Here is a 14,377-nt window from a genome sequence, read left to right on the forward strand (position 1 = left end):
ATCAGGAAAAAACCAAATCTAATGTAATGTGATTTTGTATCTGTCATGTAGTACTGGGATAGACAAAGAAGTAGCTTAACTCTCTGCAAGACACATAGGTGTCTGCTGGATTTGGTGAGGTGGTGGTTTGGCCTAAAATGACAAATCATAAATTCTTCACTGATAAAGTCTGCAAGATAGAGTTTCGTGGGTTGAGAGCTTAGTGTTACTGCCCCGATTCTGTTACGTGAACCTTAGCTTGCTGTTTGAATCTTTCTGTCCACTTGGCTAGAAGTGTTCCTCAGCAAGAGTTAGAAATCTGGCACTAAGTTAGTTTTATGATGTCTTCAAACGATTTTAAGCAACCTATTTGGGACAGAAGTCTGGAGACAAGGTTACATACAAGTAAAGGATACTATTTTCTCACACTGCGTATTTATTTTTATGTGAGTGTACTTTATCTAGAACAGATCCTATAATTGCATTTCATAAATTGAATATTGATGAATATTACTTAAAATTTGAAACTTTCTGGGATAATTGATTTTTTTTTTTTTTTTCCTGTGGGGAAAAATGGGCTATATGGTTTATCAGTAAATACTGAGAGGTATATGACATATGGGTTACTGATCATTCAATTGAAGACTTGGGTAATTAAATTACTTTGTATATCATTTTAAATGTTAACATGTATGTAGATCTGTAATCAAATAATTCAGGCAATGTGATTCCTTTTACTGCTTTCCTGTTTCCCCAGAAACAGTGACGTTTAAAAGCAGTACAAGTCACTGTGCCTTGACTTCCTGAATGATCTTAGTTTTAAATTAGTACTTCTGTATAAAAGGACATCCCATAAGCAAAAATAAAAAGAATGGCACTATGAGTTTATGCCCTTGAGTAAATCATGTACAGAGAGAATTATTTGGAAGCACTGTATTCATTAGTATAAAAATATTGCAGGAAGATCATTTGCTTGAGAGAGCTTTTAAATTTCTTGTATCCAAAAATGGAAAATTTAAAAAAAATATTTAAAAAGCAGACGAGTCAGAAATCCTTCAAGTATATATATATACACATATATACTTGAAGTATATATATGAAGTATATATACACATATATACTTGAATAATGCATATACTATGCATTATTATATTATATGTTATTATATATACTTGATATCCACTTATCCTGATACACAGAATTGTATTTCCAAATAAGCTGTTCAATTATGCCTGCAGTGTTTGTAAATGTTTGTGGAAGGGATTTCACTCCTCTGCAGAGAAAAACAGCCTAATGCTTCAGCCCCTTCCCTACTTCCATCCTTTGTTTGCTGCCATTGCTGTAGTATCCTTTCTTTGAGTGAAATGATGCATGCATTACTTGGAGATAATGCCAGATAAATTTATACTGTAGTGAAAGCAATACCACAACAGATTCATCACTTATCAGAGACTGGTGGCTGCATTTCTGAAGAGTTCCCCAGGGAGAAATTTTCCCCCCTGGTTTTTAAATTACCATCTTTACCTTTTTGAATCATGAGTCTTCAGAAATGGTTTAAATCAATGAAAGAAAAAGGGCAGATGTTTAATGGTATTTAGATGAGTTTTAAAAATCTCTTCAGGCATTGCAAAATGGTTCCATGGCTCCGTGTTTTGAAAGCTGACTCTTGGTTCCATTCCATTACTACCTACTGTTTGCAAATAATATGTATTTCTCAGATAATGGATATTTTGCAAAAGTTCTGTTTAAAAATGGCTCATTTTAATTTGCTATTTCTGAAAATAATTTCAGTTGAGAAGGCTGTCAAAGTATATTTTTCTAGCATGCTTGGTTATCACCCATAGTATACAGGTTTCATCAGCACTTCTATTATAAAACCCTCATGTTCATGAAACTGAGTTTTGACAGGAAAATCCTCTCTAACTTGGAATTTGGCCTGTATTGTTTTAGCTTAGGCTCTATTTTTAAAATGTTTATTCTCATTGGAGATTTTTTTTTATTGTTCATTGACATACTTAGTGTTTTTGTATACTTCTAGCTTCTGATAGACTCTAAAGATCTGTGGCTTTATTTTCTTAAGTTGTATTTCAAGTACTTTTCATTCTTACACTTTAAAAAATAGTGTTTTGTATAGTAATTGTATGTGAAAGTTACTCCTTAAATCTGTTGCACAATAAAATCATCTGCATGGTTAATTTGCAGTTAATGATTAAACTAAGTGTTGTTCAGATTGTTACCTAGAATTTCACTTGCAATAGTCACTTATTATGTAGAAAAACCCAGTTTAGATATTCTATGTGAATATTCAGTTATTCTTCACATTCATAAGTTTACAGTACTGACAATAAAATCGTATCTCTCAAGTTTCAGGTTGTTTTCTCTGTCATATAACTGATAAAATGGGCATCTTTGGCTCTGAAGAGTATATAATTAACTATGTATATGATTAAAGTAATACTAAGCTTCCCAGGGTCTTTTAGCTACCAGCTGTCCTGTTTAGCTTTTATTACCCAGAGGAATTCTTAGTTCTTGTGCCACTGGAGTACAGAATAGATTTAGGAACTTTTCACCATAGGCTAATATTGGCAGGAACAACTCGGTAAACTTGGTAAAGCTGAAAAATGTAAGCATTTCCTAGAGAACTAGTCTATGTTAGTGACTCCACAGATGATAAGCTTATAGGAAGAAAAAGGCTTTTAACTGCTTGTTAGGCATATCAATCAGTATTTCTGTGTATACTATGCAGACCATTTGGAATCTGTACTTGTCTGAACTATAAGAATCGCTCCAACTGCAAAGCTTTCAGCAGCACATTAAGGATAGGGCACACTATTAATGCCCACCTAGTACACTACAATTCTCATGAGTTTTAGCACGTTACTGCTGTCTTTCCCTTAATGCTCAAATTGCACATAGACCACACAATTCCAACATTTCAGCAGTCACAACACTATTGTTTTTTATTGATACTTGGCTGTTTGAAGATTACATAGACATTGAATAGCAAGTCTTCCTTTTCCATGTGGTATGTATCCCCTAAATGCTTAGAGACATCCTAAGAGTTATTTGGCAAGAACTACAGATAGGACAGCATGTTTACTAATGATTCCAGAAAAAAAGTAATTTCTCAGATTTTAGTTCTTGTACTTCATTTGTACTTACTGTATTCTAATCTTTGCTTCTAGAAATAGCTCAGCTAGCTAACTGTGACAGTGGGGCAGCAGAAACTCTGGAAATGGATGAATCAATAAGTGTAAGTTTTCCTCTTACAATGCTACTTTTGCTGAATTGGAGCAAGGAAAAAGAAATGTGTTGTTACCCCTCACTGTCTTATATTGTTGTCTTAGTATGTGTAAATCGATTGAATGGAGCAGAAGCTAATCCTTATGCTATTGCAGTGGTGAGCACCATGGTGCTCACCGCTGCACAGAGGGATCATGAAAAATATCAGAACAAAACATTCTACCTATATTCCTAGATGTTGCGTTATCTGGCTTCCATGAAGCTGCAGTAATCACCATGTGAAGGCTGTTTTACTACAGTTTCCACCACTGCTTCTTTCATTTCTGTTTATTGTAATTATTTTCTTTTTAGAAAGATTTTTATACCCTTTCCTTAGAAATAAATTGTTTTAAAGCAGTTTTAAGACAGTCTGTTTGCAGAGGCAGCTAATGATCAAATTAAGAGTCTGAACAGGTACAGTCAAGCCATGAGGAGGAAATGAGCATGTTAGCAAATAACCTGTTTCATAAAGTTAGTTTGCAGTCTGGAAGATGCTGCATTATTTTTTTGAATCGGTGTTTGAAAATATTTCACTACAATAATGTATAACTTACAGTAGTATTTTGTCAGATGCTTGTTCAAAATAAAAAATAGGTGATTGGGCTGGCTATTGCAGTGGGTTTAAATTCTGTCAATTTAAATTCTTTTAAAAAGATATTATTTGTACCTTGGACGTCAGCCAACAGACTAAATGTAGTTCTAGCAATAGGTAGTTCAGTAATACTTTACTGGCATTTTTAAATATTACTAGAGTTTAAAGTAGAGCCATGGGGTATCCGTTAAGCTACTTTTGATGTGCTATGGGAAGGACATCATCCTGTCCTAAATGTCCTATTATATTCAGAAGATTTATGATTTTCTGGCCAAATACCATCTGCAAAGACTTCCATAGTTGTAATGTAAAGGGCGTTTCTCACTCTGCTGCTTTCATTTTTCTGCATTTAAAACACTGTATTAGACCTGAGCACTGTTTAGAGGAAGGACATTGACAAATTGGAGAAAAAAAATAGAAATGATAACTAAAATGCTGAAGGGAAGTTCTGAATTATGAGATGAATATGAAGGTACAAACTGGCTTAGCAGTAGCTACTGAAACTGTAATTCTGAAAGTTTTTGAACCATGGAAATGCAAATTCCAAAGTTGAAGAAATAAAAGATAGTGCAGTGTAATAAAGGAATACATAACTGGGGAGGAGGTGTGGTGGAATGATATCAGGAAAGAAGAGTGTGGGGTGAATATCTAGAAACATTTTCTCAAATGCGGTTGTGGAATAAATGTAAGATAAAATGACACATGAAAAGCATCAGGAAGCATATCTTAAAAGTACCGAATCATTCAATATCATAAATATGTAATTAGCGAGAATCCTGTACTGGCAGGCACATAGCCTAAATAATGTAATATAATATAAATTCTTTCTGCTCTTGCGTAATTCATTCTATTAACATATTCACTAATCTTGTACTGAACTGTTTCTTTAGCAACCATTTCATTGAAAGTGTTCCAACCAGATCTACTTTCAACTTTAACTGTTACTGAGCTACCTAGATAGGGATCACAGAACTCTTTAGAGATTTGGGAAGTATCATGATAAGGATCTTGTGGGTTTGGAATAAGGAACTGGGGAATCTGCACATACACATGCACCTCACACCCTGCATTTCTAACTTGCACTTATATCTTCAAGATTCATTAAAATTACAGCTAGAAAGAAGGTTGTACAGTATTCAAGACAACTCCATTTTGAAAATGTTCTGGCATATAAGTAGGTGAAAGTGACCCCTGTCATGGTAAAAGTATTGCATTTTTATCCTCCATATATTTATTTGTCCCTCTTCCCACAAAGTACTAAATTGTGTACTAAATTGTATCACAGCCCTAACATGAGTTAGAAATGTACAAAATATTTGCATTAACGAGAGCTCATCTACTTCTGTTACTACCAATCTGTACTGGTATAAAATCAGACTTACTCAAATGGGAGGGCAGTGGCCAGAGAGTGCCTAGTGGGATTCACAGAAGTGTGTAACTCCAGATAAGAATTGCTCATAACTCCTTTATCAGAAGCCATCATGCATATCTGCTGTAACCCTGGTACATAGGTGAGGGGACAGACAGCTCCAATATAACAGGTAGCTTTTTGGTGAAAAGACAGCTTTGCCTCAAGAACTTTTCAGGTCCCTCATTTTAGCAGCTGTGTGGTCAGCTGGCCAGAGCTTTCAGACAGTTCATCTGGATGTGACAGACTCATGATAGTTGATGCTTTGGTTTGTTTTTTATTTTTCCCTATTTTTTTTTTGGGGGGGGGAAGTAAAATAAAATACTGTACTAACTGTGTTCTTCTCTGTTACTTTGAAGACCTCTAATACCTCACTGCAACTCCGGAGGAAACCTCGGGAAAGTGATTTTGAAACAATTAAACTGATTAGTAATGGAGCTTATGGGTGAGTAATCTTTGAGTATAACAACCCTTTCGCATTTCGTTTTTGCCTAACTTCCCATTATTTCTGCAGGGATAGTTATGGAAGAGAGTTTGTTTGCACTGCTGTTTTCTTAATTCTGCTTTCCTCCTTAGCTGCTAATACTTGAAGTTCAGAAGAAAAACTTTTTGGTAGCCTCCTAAGTAATGATGAATTGCTGTATACTGTAGTACATTAATATACTAAATATTGTACCACAAAGATTTTTCAGAACTAGGTTACGTATAATGACAAAGATTAAATCTGAATAAATTAAAAGATAGACTTAAAGCCACCTTTTTAATACTGTAAACAGCTGATGTTTGTGCAGATCTGAAACAGAATGAAACTACACCTTTAAGGGAGACAGGTTGTTAAAAAGTGCTTATTTGACCTAAAAATACTGATAAAGTAGAAAGAAATTTCCAGAAGTAGTGCTAAACAGCTGTATTCTGTCTCTGTGGACTCTCACCTATCCTCAGATTTTACCAAGACAACTTTCAAGGAATTACTGTTTATTGGTTGAATTTTCTGAGTACTTGGAAAGTACACAATTTACTTCTCAGTGGTAATGTGAGTCATTTGTAGATAATCCTGGAAGACCAAGTGAGAATTACATTAGCCCAAGCCTTAAGTGAGCATGAACTATTTTGTGGAATTACACTGCAGGGATTATGCCTGCCAGTGGACAGAACTTCTGTCTTTAGTCTTATTTGTGATCAAGTGCCACCTATAAGACCTTTGTTTGGCTCCTTCTCAGCACTAAAATGTGTCCGAATAGGAACTATTATTGTTGATTTAACCTGAGAGTTGTATTGGTTCAAAATAGAGTTTTCTGTCTGGAGTTCAGGAGCCCATCACCAAATGAGGCCATGTCACGGAGCAGCAGTGAAGGAAAGGGCTGTGCTGTTCTCAGTGCAGATTGCATTAGACTGTCTCTACTCTGTGCTGCCTGTACTTAAGGTGGGAAACAGCAGTTATCTGATAGGACTCTTTAAAAAGACCCTGTACTCAGAAGAGAAAGCACCCATGATATACCCACTGGAATTATGCGTGCTTTTTTAATGGTCTGGGGATTATGGGTACAGTAATGCCTCTCCCTGGTCATATTTAGTTAAAGGCAACCCCAAACTCTGATGGGACGGGTGGTGTTTATTGCTTCTCATCATGACCGCATATGTGGAGGGTTACTTGTGTCCAGACCTGCTTACATAGTTCAGCAAAAAGCCTGAAGGAGATAGCATAATTTGCTTTAAAGTTATGTAAATATCCAAATACAGCTTTTCAATGTTCAACCTCTTAACAGTTCATTTTCTCAGAATTTCTCCCTAGGCAAACTCATTACTGTATGCTAGTTTCTCCAAATTACCCTAAGACTTCAAAAGCCTTTCTTCTGGCACTTAGCAGGAGCTGCTGCTCCCCTCCCTGGCTGCATCCCTTCTTCCTTCCCTTGGAAGATGCTTAGTTCCCTCCCTCCCTCTCTCCCTCCCTCTTTCATCTCCTACCCAATTTCCTCTTTGTCTTGCTGGAGGAAGAGAAGAACCACGTGGGGTAGGTCCATGTCAGAGAAAAGGGCGTCTGAGTCACTGGACCTGCCCAGCTTCTTAGAGTTTTGGGTTGGTGTGCAGTGGAGAAAAGAGGGAGTGGTGGCACACAGACATGCTGCAACCAGCAGTGTGAGGCTGGCCACCAGAAGTCAGAGGTGCAGTAGTCCTGGGGCTCTTGCTCCATACATTTTAAAGCCAGAAGAAGTCCTGATGAACCATTAAGAGATACAGACTGGAGAGAGCTATCTGTTTGAAACGAGAGACAAGTAAGGATTTGAAAGGTGAAAAAGAAAGGATGAAAAGCCCAGGCTTTCTATGGCACATGTGATGTAGACATGTAGGATATTTTTTCTTGTGCTTGTGGCAGGGAAAATAAACGCTTACTGGGTGAAACACCTTTCACACATACAACAGGTAAAATTGTCATAGATGTTATAAAAATTTGTTGAGACCCCCATAAAGTTGTGAGGAAAGGGAGAGCTGATTGAGGTTGAGCAGCTTGGAGTGTATCTGGATTCTGAATGAATCATTATAGCCTTTATTGACTGTTTAAACAGAGGTAAGCTGGTAATTATCAGCTTTAATGGAGTGCTATTGTTTCCATGCTTAAGCAAACAACAACAAAGTGCATTTTGTTGGTTGGGATTTTTGGTTTAAATGGTTACTTCTTACAAGAAAAATCAACAAGAAAGAAAAAGATACAGCCAAATATAAACTAATTTAGAGGGAAAGGAATAAATTCAGTGAACAGCGTGGAAATAGACTTTTTAAAGTATTTGCTCATCACTTTCAAAAGTGATGTTAGCACCTCGTCTTTAACATTGCTCAGAGTTTTGCAAAGTTTTGGATGCTTGAACTCAAATTCTCTAGGATACCACTTTTTTAAGAACTTCTGTTTGCTTGAATTTCTCTGCTGTGTTAAGTCAGATAAACGGGACAGTATTATTAACAGACTTCGGATGAGTATCACATATTCTTTTTCTTGACAATTGGTGATTTGTTTTTTTCAAAACTTAGAGTAAAGTTTAGAGGGGAGCACATCACTGTTACCTGTGTATTTTTTAAGCCATCTACAAAATGAAGTGTAATTAAGCAACACTATCTGTTCATCCGTGAATACAATGCAATAAACTGACCCATAGGCATTTATTGCACTTTATTACAAGTATAAGCAGCTGAAATAAAAGTTACTGTTACTATGCTACAAGGCTTTTTTCTACTTCCATGCTTTTCCAGGCCATTAACTTTTTGAAATAATGTGGATGTGTGAATTCTGCATGATCTTCATTGACTTATTCTCAGTCAGTGGGCATATTTTGTGCTCTGACATATTAAATTTAGTATGCTATTGTAATATTTACTTTGAGGATATACGGGAGGTTTTCATTCTGAAGCAATTCAAAATATGTATGCATTCTGGTGTCTTTGACTTTATTGTGGTGTTTTTGCCTTCATTAGTGAAATGGAAAGCTTTGCTTGACAGGGTAATTGTTGGTCTTGGCATGCTGTAGCAGAGATTTGTCAGATATGTTAAACTTGATGAGTTTAAATATAAGCTATTGGTTTTGTGAAGGTTTGAGTAAATATCTTAGGATTTCTCTGCTTTTAATTGTTTGGGTAAACTCATTTGTAGTGCAATTAAACGACTGTATAGTAGATGAGGTGTATCAGGCTGGGAATATACAAGAAGTTAAACAAGCTGTGAATCAGTAAACATGTAGGACACAGGCCAAGTCACTAATGGTTTCACAAGCTGTCTATCTGACTTGTTTTCAGCCAGCCAAAATTTTCCTTTTCATACGTCCCAAATGTTAAACTTTTACTGCACTCAAAGCAACATTTTTTTTCCCCATTTTTCAGCTTCTGAGAGGCAGCAGGTAGTCTACGTCTTTAAGGTGGCATCAGCCTGTTCTCCTGAGCTAGCTCAACAGAATAAAGATTGATTTCAGGGAAGGGAGTGATGTTAGTTCAGTTGGTCTTTACTGATGTTTGACTGTGTCTCCTTAAAGCAAATACATGGTACCACATCTGGCAGGAGTGTTTTCACTTCTACAGAAAGAGATATGTGTAACGAATGCCTGCATGGCACACTGGTTAATTGTGTCACTAGATAAGTTTCACAACTCATCAGCAACACTGGCTTGAGCAGCCACTGCCCCTAACCTGTGAATGAATACTCATTACTGTCTCTTCCACCTGCTCATGTTTAGTTGAGTTGAGAATGGTACTAAATAGCACCACCTCGTAGAGGACTGCAGATCAAATGAACTGTATTCTTTTTTTCTTTTTTTTTTTTTTATTTCCTTTTACCTCTGTGGGTGACTGCTCTACACAGAGTAAGAGGTTTTGGCTCTGATGCCCAAGGCTTTAAAGAGCAGCTTAAAAACAAGGCTGGCAGTTTCTGTATCTTATACTCATTATTCATTGTGGACTTATACAAAATAGTGAACTTCGAACTCATGGACTTCATTGTTGTAGAGTGAGCCTCCCTTCTCAGTACCGCCCTGGCCAAATGTACTCTTTTGTAGCTAATACATATGTGAGGATCTAATATTTGATAGCTAATACAATCTTCTCTGATGGTAGAGAAAGGTTGTTACAGTATTGACAGTTTCAAATTGAGTTGTTCCTGAATGTGCAGCGTGCTACAAACTGGTGAAGAACTCAAGCTTTTATTTTCCAAATATGGAATAGTTCTTACTGAGCTTATTTACAGAAAATCTGACAGTGGTTTCATCACTGTGCGTCAGTGTTTACTGGCTGCCATAAAGGTAGAAAAAGTTGTTTCAGTTAGATATGGACAGGTGGTTAGTCTGGCCAAAAATTATGTGACATGTTGATACAAATAGGACTAGTACCAAGAATCACAGCTATCCTGTTCTCTTTCTCAGATGGCCAGCATCTTGTATGCCACTACGCAGAATAGGATATATCCAAAATGTTGCTGAGACAAGGCTGTGCGCTTCACCTACACCACACTGGATGCTTATCTTAGGAATGCTGCAGTGCTTTAGGCAGCATTATTTCCTTGCCCACAAATAAATTTGATGTGGTGATACACATTTTCTAGCTAGGAGGTGGTACACTGTTGCTTGTGAGTCCTGGTCTTAAATAACTATCTGTAAATTTTACTGTAGTGCTGTGATACGAATTGTGGCCTCACAAATGGCTGCCTGGCGCTGGAGACAATTCAGACTTAATTCCAGGGTAGTACAGAGTTTAGCAGTCTCTTCTCAGGAAGTTGCTTGTGAAAATGAAGCGTAGTGCTTGGTTAGCAGCTGTGACTTTTAAACAGTGAATACAGAAAGTACAGTACCTTTGTTTCCACAAGGAGTTCAAGGTCCTTTGGCAAATGAGAGAATCAGGTCAAAGCAAGTCACATGGCAACATTAACCTCAGGCACTGAATGTAGACAGATGATACTGTAAAATGGATCTAGAAGTTGAAGTTACCGAAGAGCTAGGTCTAGTAAACTAGGCCTGCAGCCTGTAAGTAATATAAGGAAAAAGGAATTTTTGTTGTATGATTTGAAGTGTAGGTTGCATATTAGTTAAGTTGAAGCAATACAAGAATGAAGTTAAACATTTGTTTTCATTTTTCTTGTCATCTCAACACATGTGCATAGTGCTTTATATTTGTGCCTATCTAAAGGTGATGTATAAATGCTTGTTCAAGCTGAGAGAAAAACTTATGTTGGAAGTGGAAGGAGGCGGTGTTTGGACAATCCCAGAATTTATTAATTTCTTGAGTGGATGGAGAGGGCAGTCAGATGTTCTGGGTGTTCTAAATGCATTTCTCTTGTATTAAAGGAATCCTCAAATTGACAGTTCTCTTTATAACATACCAAAAATTACGAGCTGTGAGCATTTAGTGATCAATGCCAGGAAAATTGGAGTGAGGTATTGTGCTCTTATAAAAGCACATATAAAGCAAAGATAAACTTCTGTCTAATGCTCCAGGAATAGCATCCTGAAAAGTAAAGGAATAGAGAGCAACAGAGGATAGTGAGCCTGTGGGGAAAAGAGAGTGAGTTCAGTGCAGGAATTAGGAGAGTGTAGCAAGGAACAGCTTCAGGGAACACAAAGGGTAATAGAAAGGCCATCCCAATCTTTGTGACTTATTATTCAATAGCAGAAGCATACTTCAAAGATGGCAAGTAAGGGTTCAAAATAAAACGAAATCAATGTGTACCAGAACTCACTCTGGTTGATCTCATCTTTTTACTTGGAAGTTCAGCGTCTTCTATGTCTTGGCAGCTATGTGCTTTACTCCGAGCTTTCCATTTTTTTAGATTAAGTTGAGGTCCCAGGAAGATTGTTGTGTTGTTTTATTTCAAATGCATAAGCTTTTATTTTTTCTTTTTTTTTTTTTTTTTTCTAAATTTAATGTTGGGGAGGGGGAGAGTTGCATTTTCAATTTATCATTTTAGTGACATTTCAGCAAATTCTTATACTGCCTTTCAAAGAGTGGTAGCTGAGAAACACATATGTCTCAGTGTACAGGATGCAGTGCCTTGCTAAGTACTGGTGTGCTAGAGAAATGCATAGCTACTGTGAATTGGCAGCATCCTGAAGGGAGAGAGGTATTCAATAGGAATACTTTGCTTCTCCTCAGGGTATAGTTTTCTTTATAATGCTGTTTGCTCAGGTTACTGTGAGAGACAACATAGGATGTGCATAAGTAATGATATGCATTTTTGTATGTAGAAGATCTTTTAAAATCATTTTGTATCATATAAACGGAGTACGCATATCTAAGCGCAAGAGAGAGAACTGCGTTGCATTTGTCTTGTGAATCTGGTATACTGTGAATGAAACTTTTTTTTTCTAAGGAGTTGTGGATAACTGAATTCTAGTGCAAATTTATACAATTATCTGCTTGCAACTACAAGGCTAGAGAAAGTAATTTGGAGAACTGCTGCAAAAGTAGCCAGCATGTCTCAGATATTTTACTGGATTGAATAGTTCAAATTTACCAGCTTTTCATCTTTAAATACAGTAGCAACAACTCTACAGATGCTACCATAGGAAAAGAGGTATTTCTTTTTTTTTTAAGCATTGAGGCTTCAGGCGTGTGAAAGACCCACTTTTCTACAAGCCAAAAATGCACAAAGGAACTGAAAAAAGGGAAAAGAAAAGATGAAATTACAGGAGGTTAAGAAATTTAAGACAGATGAACAGCAGGTAACAAGAAAAGGGAGGGAAAACAACATAAAGGAAAGAAAAAGCAAAGGACGAGTTGTACAGAAGAGGCGGAGAAAGAAATTAGTGTAGTGGGAGTGGTAGGAAGAGCTGCAGGACAAAAGTCATGAAGCCAGTAGGGAGGAGTACTGGAGTTGTATAACTTGGTCTTTCTTTGAGCTTGGGAGGGGCAAGGAGCAAGACTTAGTAGGAGGCACTAAGGGTGGGGTTTGTCTTCGGTTTTGCCCAAGGTGTTTTCCCCCTAGTTTCATAATGGTGTAATGTCTTTTACTTGCCCTATGCTATGTTCAAACAACAAACAGCAAGGGACTATTGAAAATTTTTAGAAAGAGTAAGAGAAACTTTCTTGTCTAGAAAAAATATTCCACAAAGGAAAGTAGAAAGTGTTGATTTTTCAAGTGTCTCTAAGTTTTGTAGTAGTGTGAAGATGTTTTCATAAAAATAGTAAGGCAAAAATTGCTTTTCGTACTTAAATACTTGTATACTGATAATTGGACCTCACGGGGACAACAAATTGAATTTAAAAACTACATAACTGAGTCCTGTTTTTTCCCTCTATTTTCTCCTTTTTGTCCTTTCTTTCTGTAATCACTCACTACTGTGGTAATTATATACTGGAGATGCTTTAAGCATTAAATGCTGCAAAGTGGATTTCAAGCAAGGTATGTTTTCAAGATTTGCCTCAAGGGATTTTGAGAAATGCAGCAGTCATGTCCTGTGTCAGTGTTTCATGGCAGGTTGATTCTTTTTCCTGAGCCTTGAAAGCAAGAATGTTTGACCATGTGAGGTTTTCTTTAACTTCGCTTCCCCTGGCACCATGACCTTATCTAACCAAGTTTACAGGAAACTTTATACCCAACACCACAGTGAAATTCTGCAGGTCAAGATGCATCTTAATCCCATATTATCATGTTGTTAAGTGATCTTTATTTTGGATTACCCACTGGTGACCTACCCCTGATATGGATCAGTGCTGATGTCAGGTTCTGAACAAGTACAGAAGATGATGCATATTGCACCTGGCAATGAGGGAGCCACCTCATCGAGCAAATTCTGAGTAACCTTCATGAGAAACCTGTGACATGTTTTAAAATCCCCTAGACAGTGTCTGAGTCATAATTGGCTGACTGCACACTTACAGAACAAGCATTTGTCAGAATGATTTTTATCACTGTGCCATGACTGATTTCCATATATAATCCTTTGCTGATGGAAACTCCCAAACTCTGAGCTGAGAGCATTTGTTTTTGTTGGGGTGGGCTATTTGGTTTGTTTGTTTTCAATTTGTGTACTAATTTGTGTTGACTGAAACTGATCCTGATGATGAAACAAAAAGAAGTCTTTAGCTATTCTGTAATATTGAAAGGTTTGTCGACTCCATTAAATTAAAACCAAATCTTTTTACAATGTTTTAGATATATGTAATATATTGCATGTATTTAGTTGTTAAATATATATATTTAAAAATACATTTTTAATACAGTTAGTGCTTTTTCTTTTTCTCCCCCTTTTGGACTTCTTCAGTGCGGTTTATTTTGTGAGACATAAAGAAACCAGACAAAGATTTGCCATGAAGAAAATTAATAAACAAAATCTCATCCTTCGAAACCAGATCCAACAAGCTTTTGTTGAGCGTGATATCCTAACGTTTGCAGAAAATCCTTTTGTTGTCAGCATGTATTGCTCCTTTGAAACAAGACGTCATTTATGTATGGTCATGGAATATGTAGAAGGTAAAGTGTCTGTTGTGGTTTACAGGGGAAGAGCAAGCTTTTGTCACACCAGAAAAGAAATGTAATCCCTGCAGTTCTCTGGAAATACCCTGTGTGTCCTCTGTATGCTGGCACTACAATTTAGGATCTAAATTTAAGAATAAGGTGGCTTTTTTTTCCCATTCATTATCCCTTA

The 14,377-nt window shown here is 36.8% G+C and overlaps 1 protein-coding gene across 3 annotated transcripts in view; it reads left to right on the plus strand.

Annotated features, from left to right (window-relative positions):
- The window catches only part of MAST4 (microtubule associated serine/threonine kinase family member 4), a 200,719-nt gene that overhangs the window by 159,984 nt on the left and 26,358 nt on the right, over positions 1-14,377 (plus strand). For all 3 annotated transcript variants that reach the window (XM_032205667.1, XM_032205666.1, XM_032205668.1), the window contains 3 exons: positions 3,165-3,232; positions 5,621-5,706; positions 13,994-14,202. In XM_032205667.1, coding sequence (XP_032061558.1) covers positions 3,165-3,232; positions 5,621-5,706; positions 13,994-14,202 — 363 coding nt within the window. The remainder of the gene's footprint in view (positions 1-3,164; positions 3,233-5,620; positions 5,707-13,993; positions 14,203-14,377) is intronic.

The sequence above is a fragment of the Aythya fuligula genome, chromosome Z (assembly GCF_009819795.1).
Source record: "Aythya fuligula isolate bAytFul2 chromosome Z, bAytFul2.pri, whole genome shotgun sequence".
Taxonomy (NCBI): Eukaryota; Metazoa; Chordata; class Aves; order Anseriformes; family Anatidae; genus Aythya; species Aythya fuligula.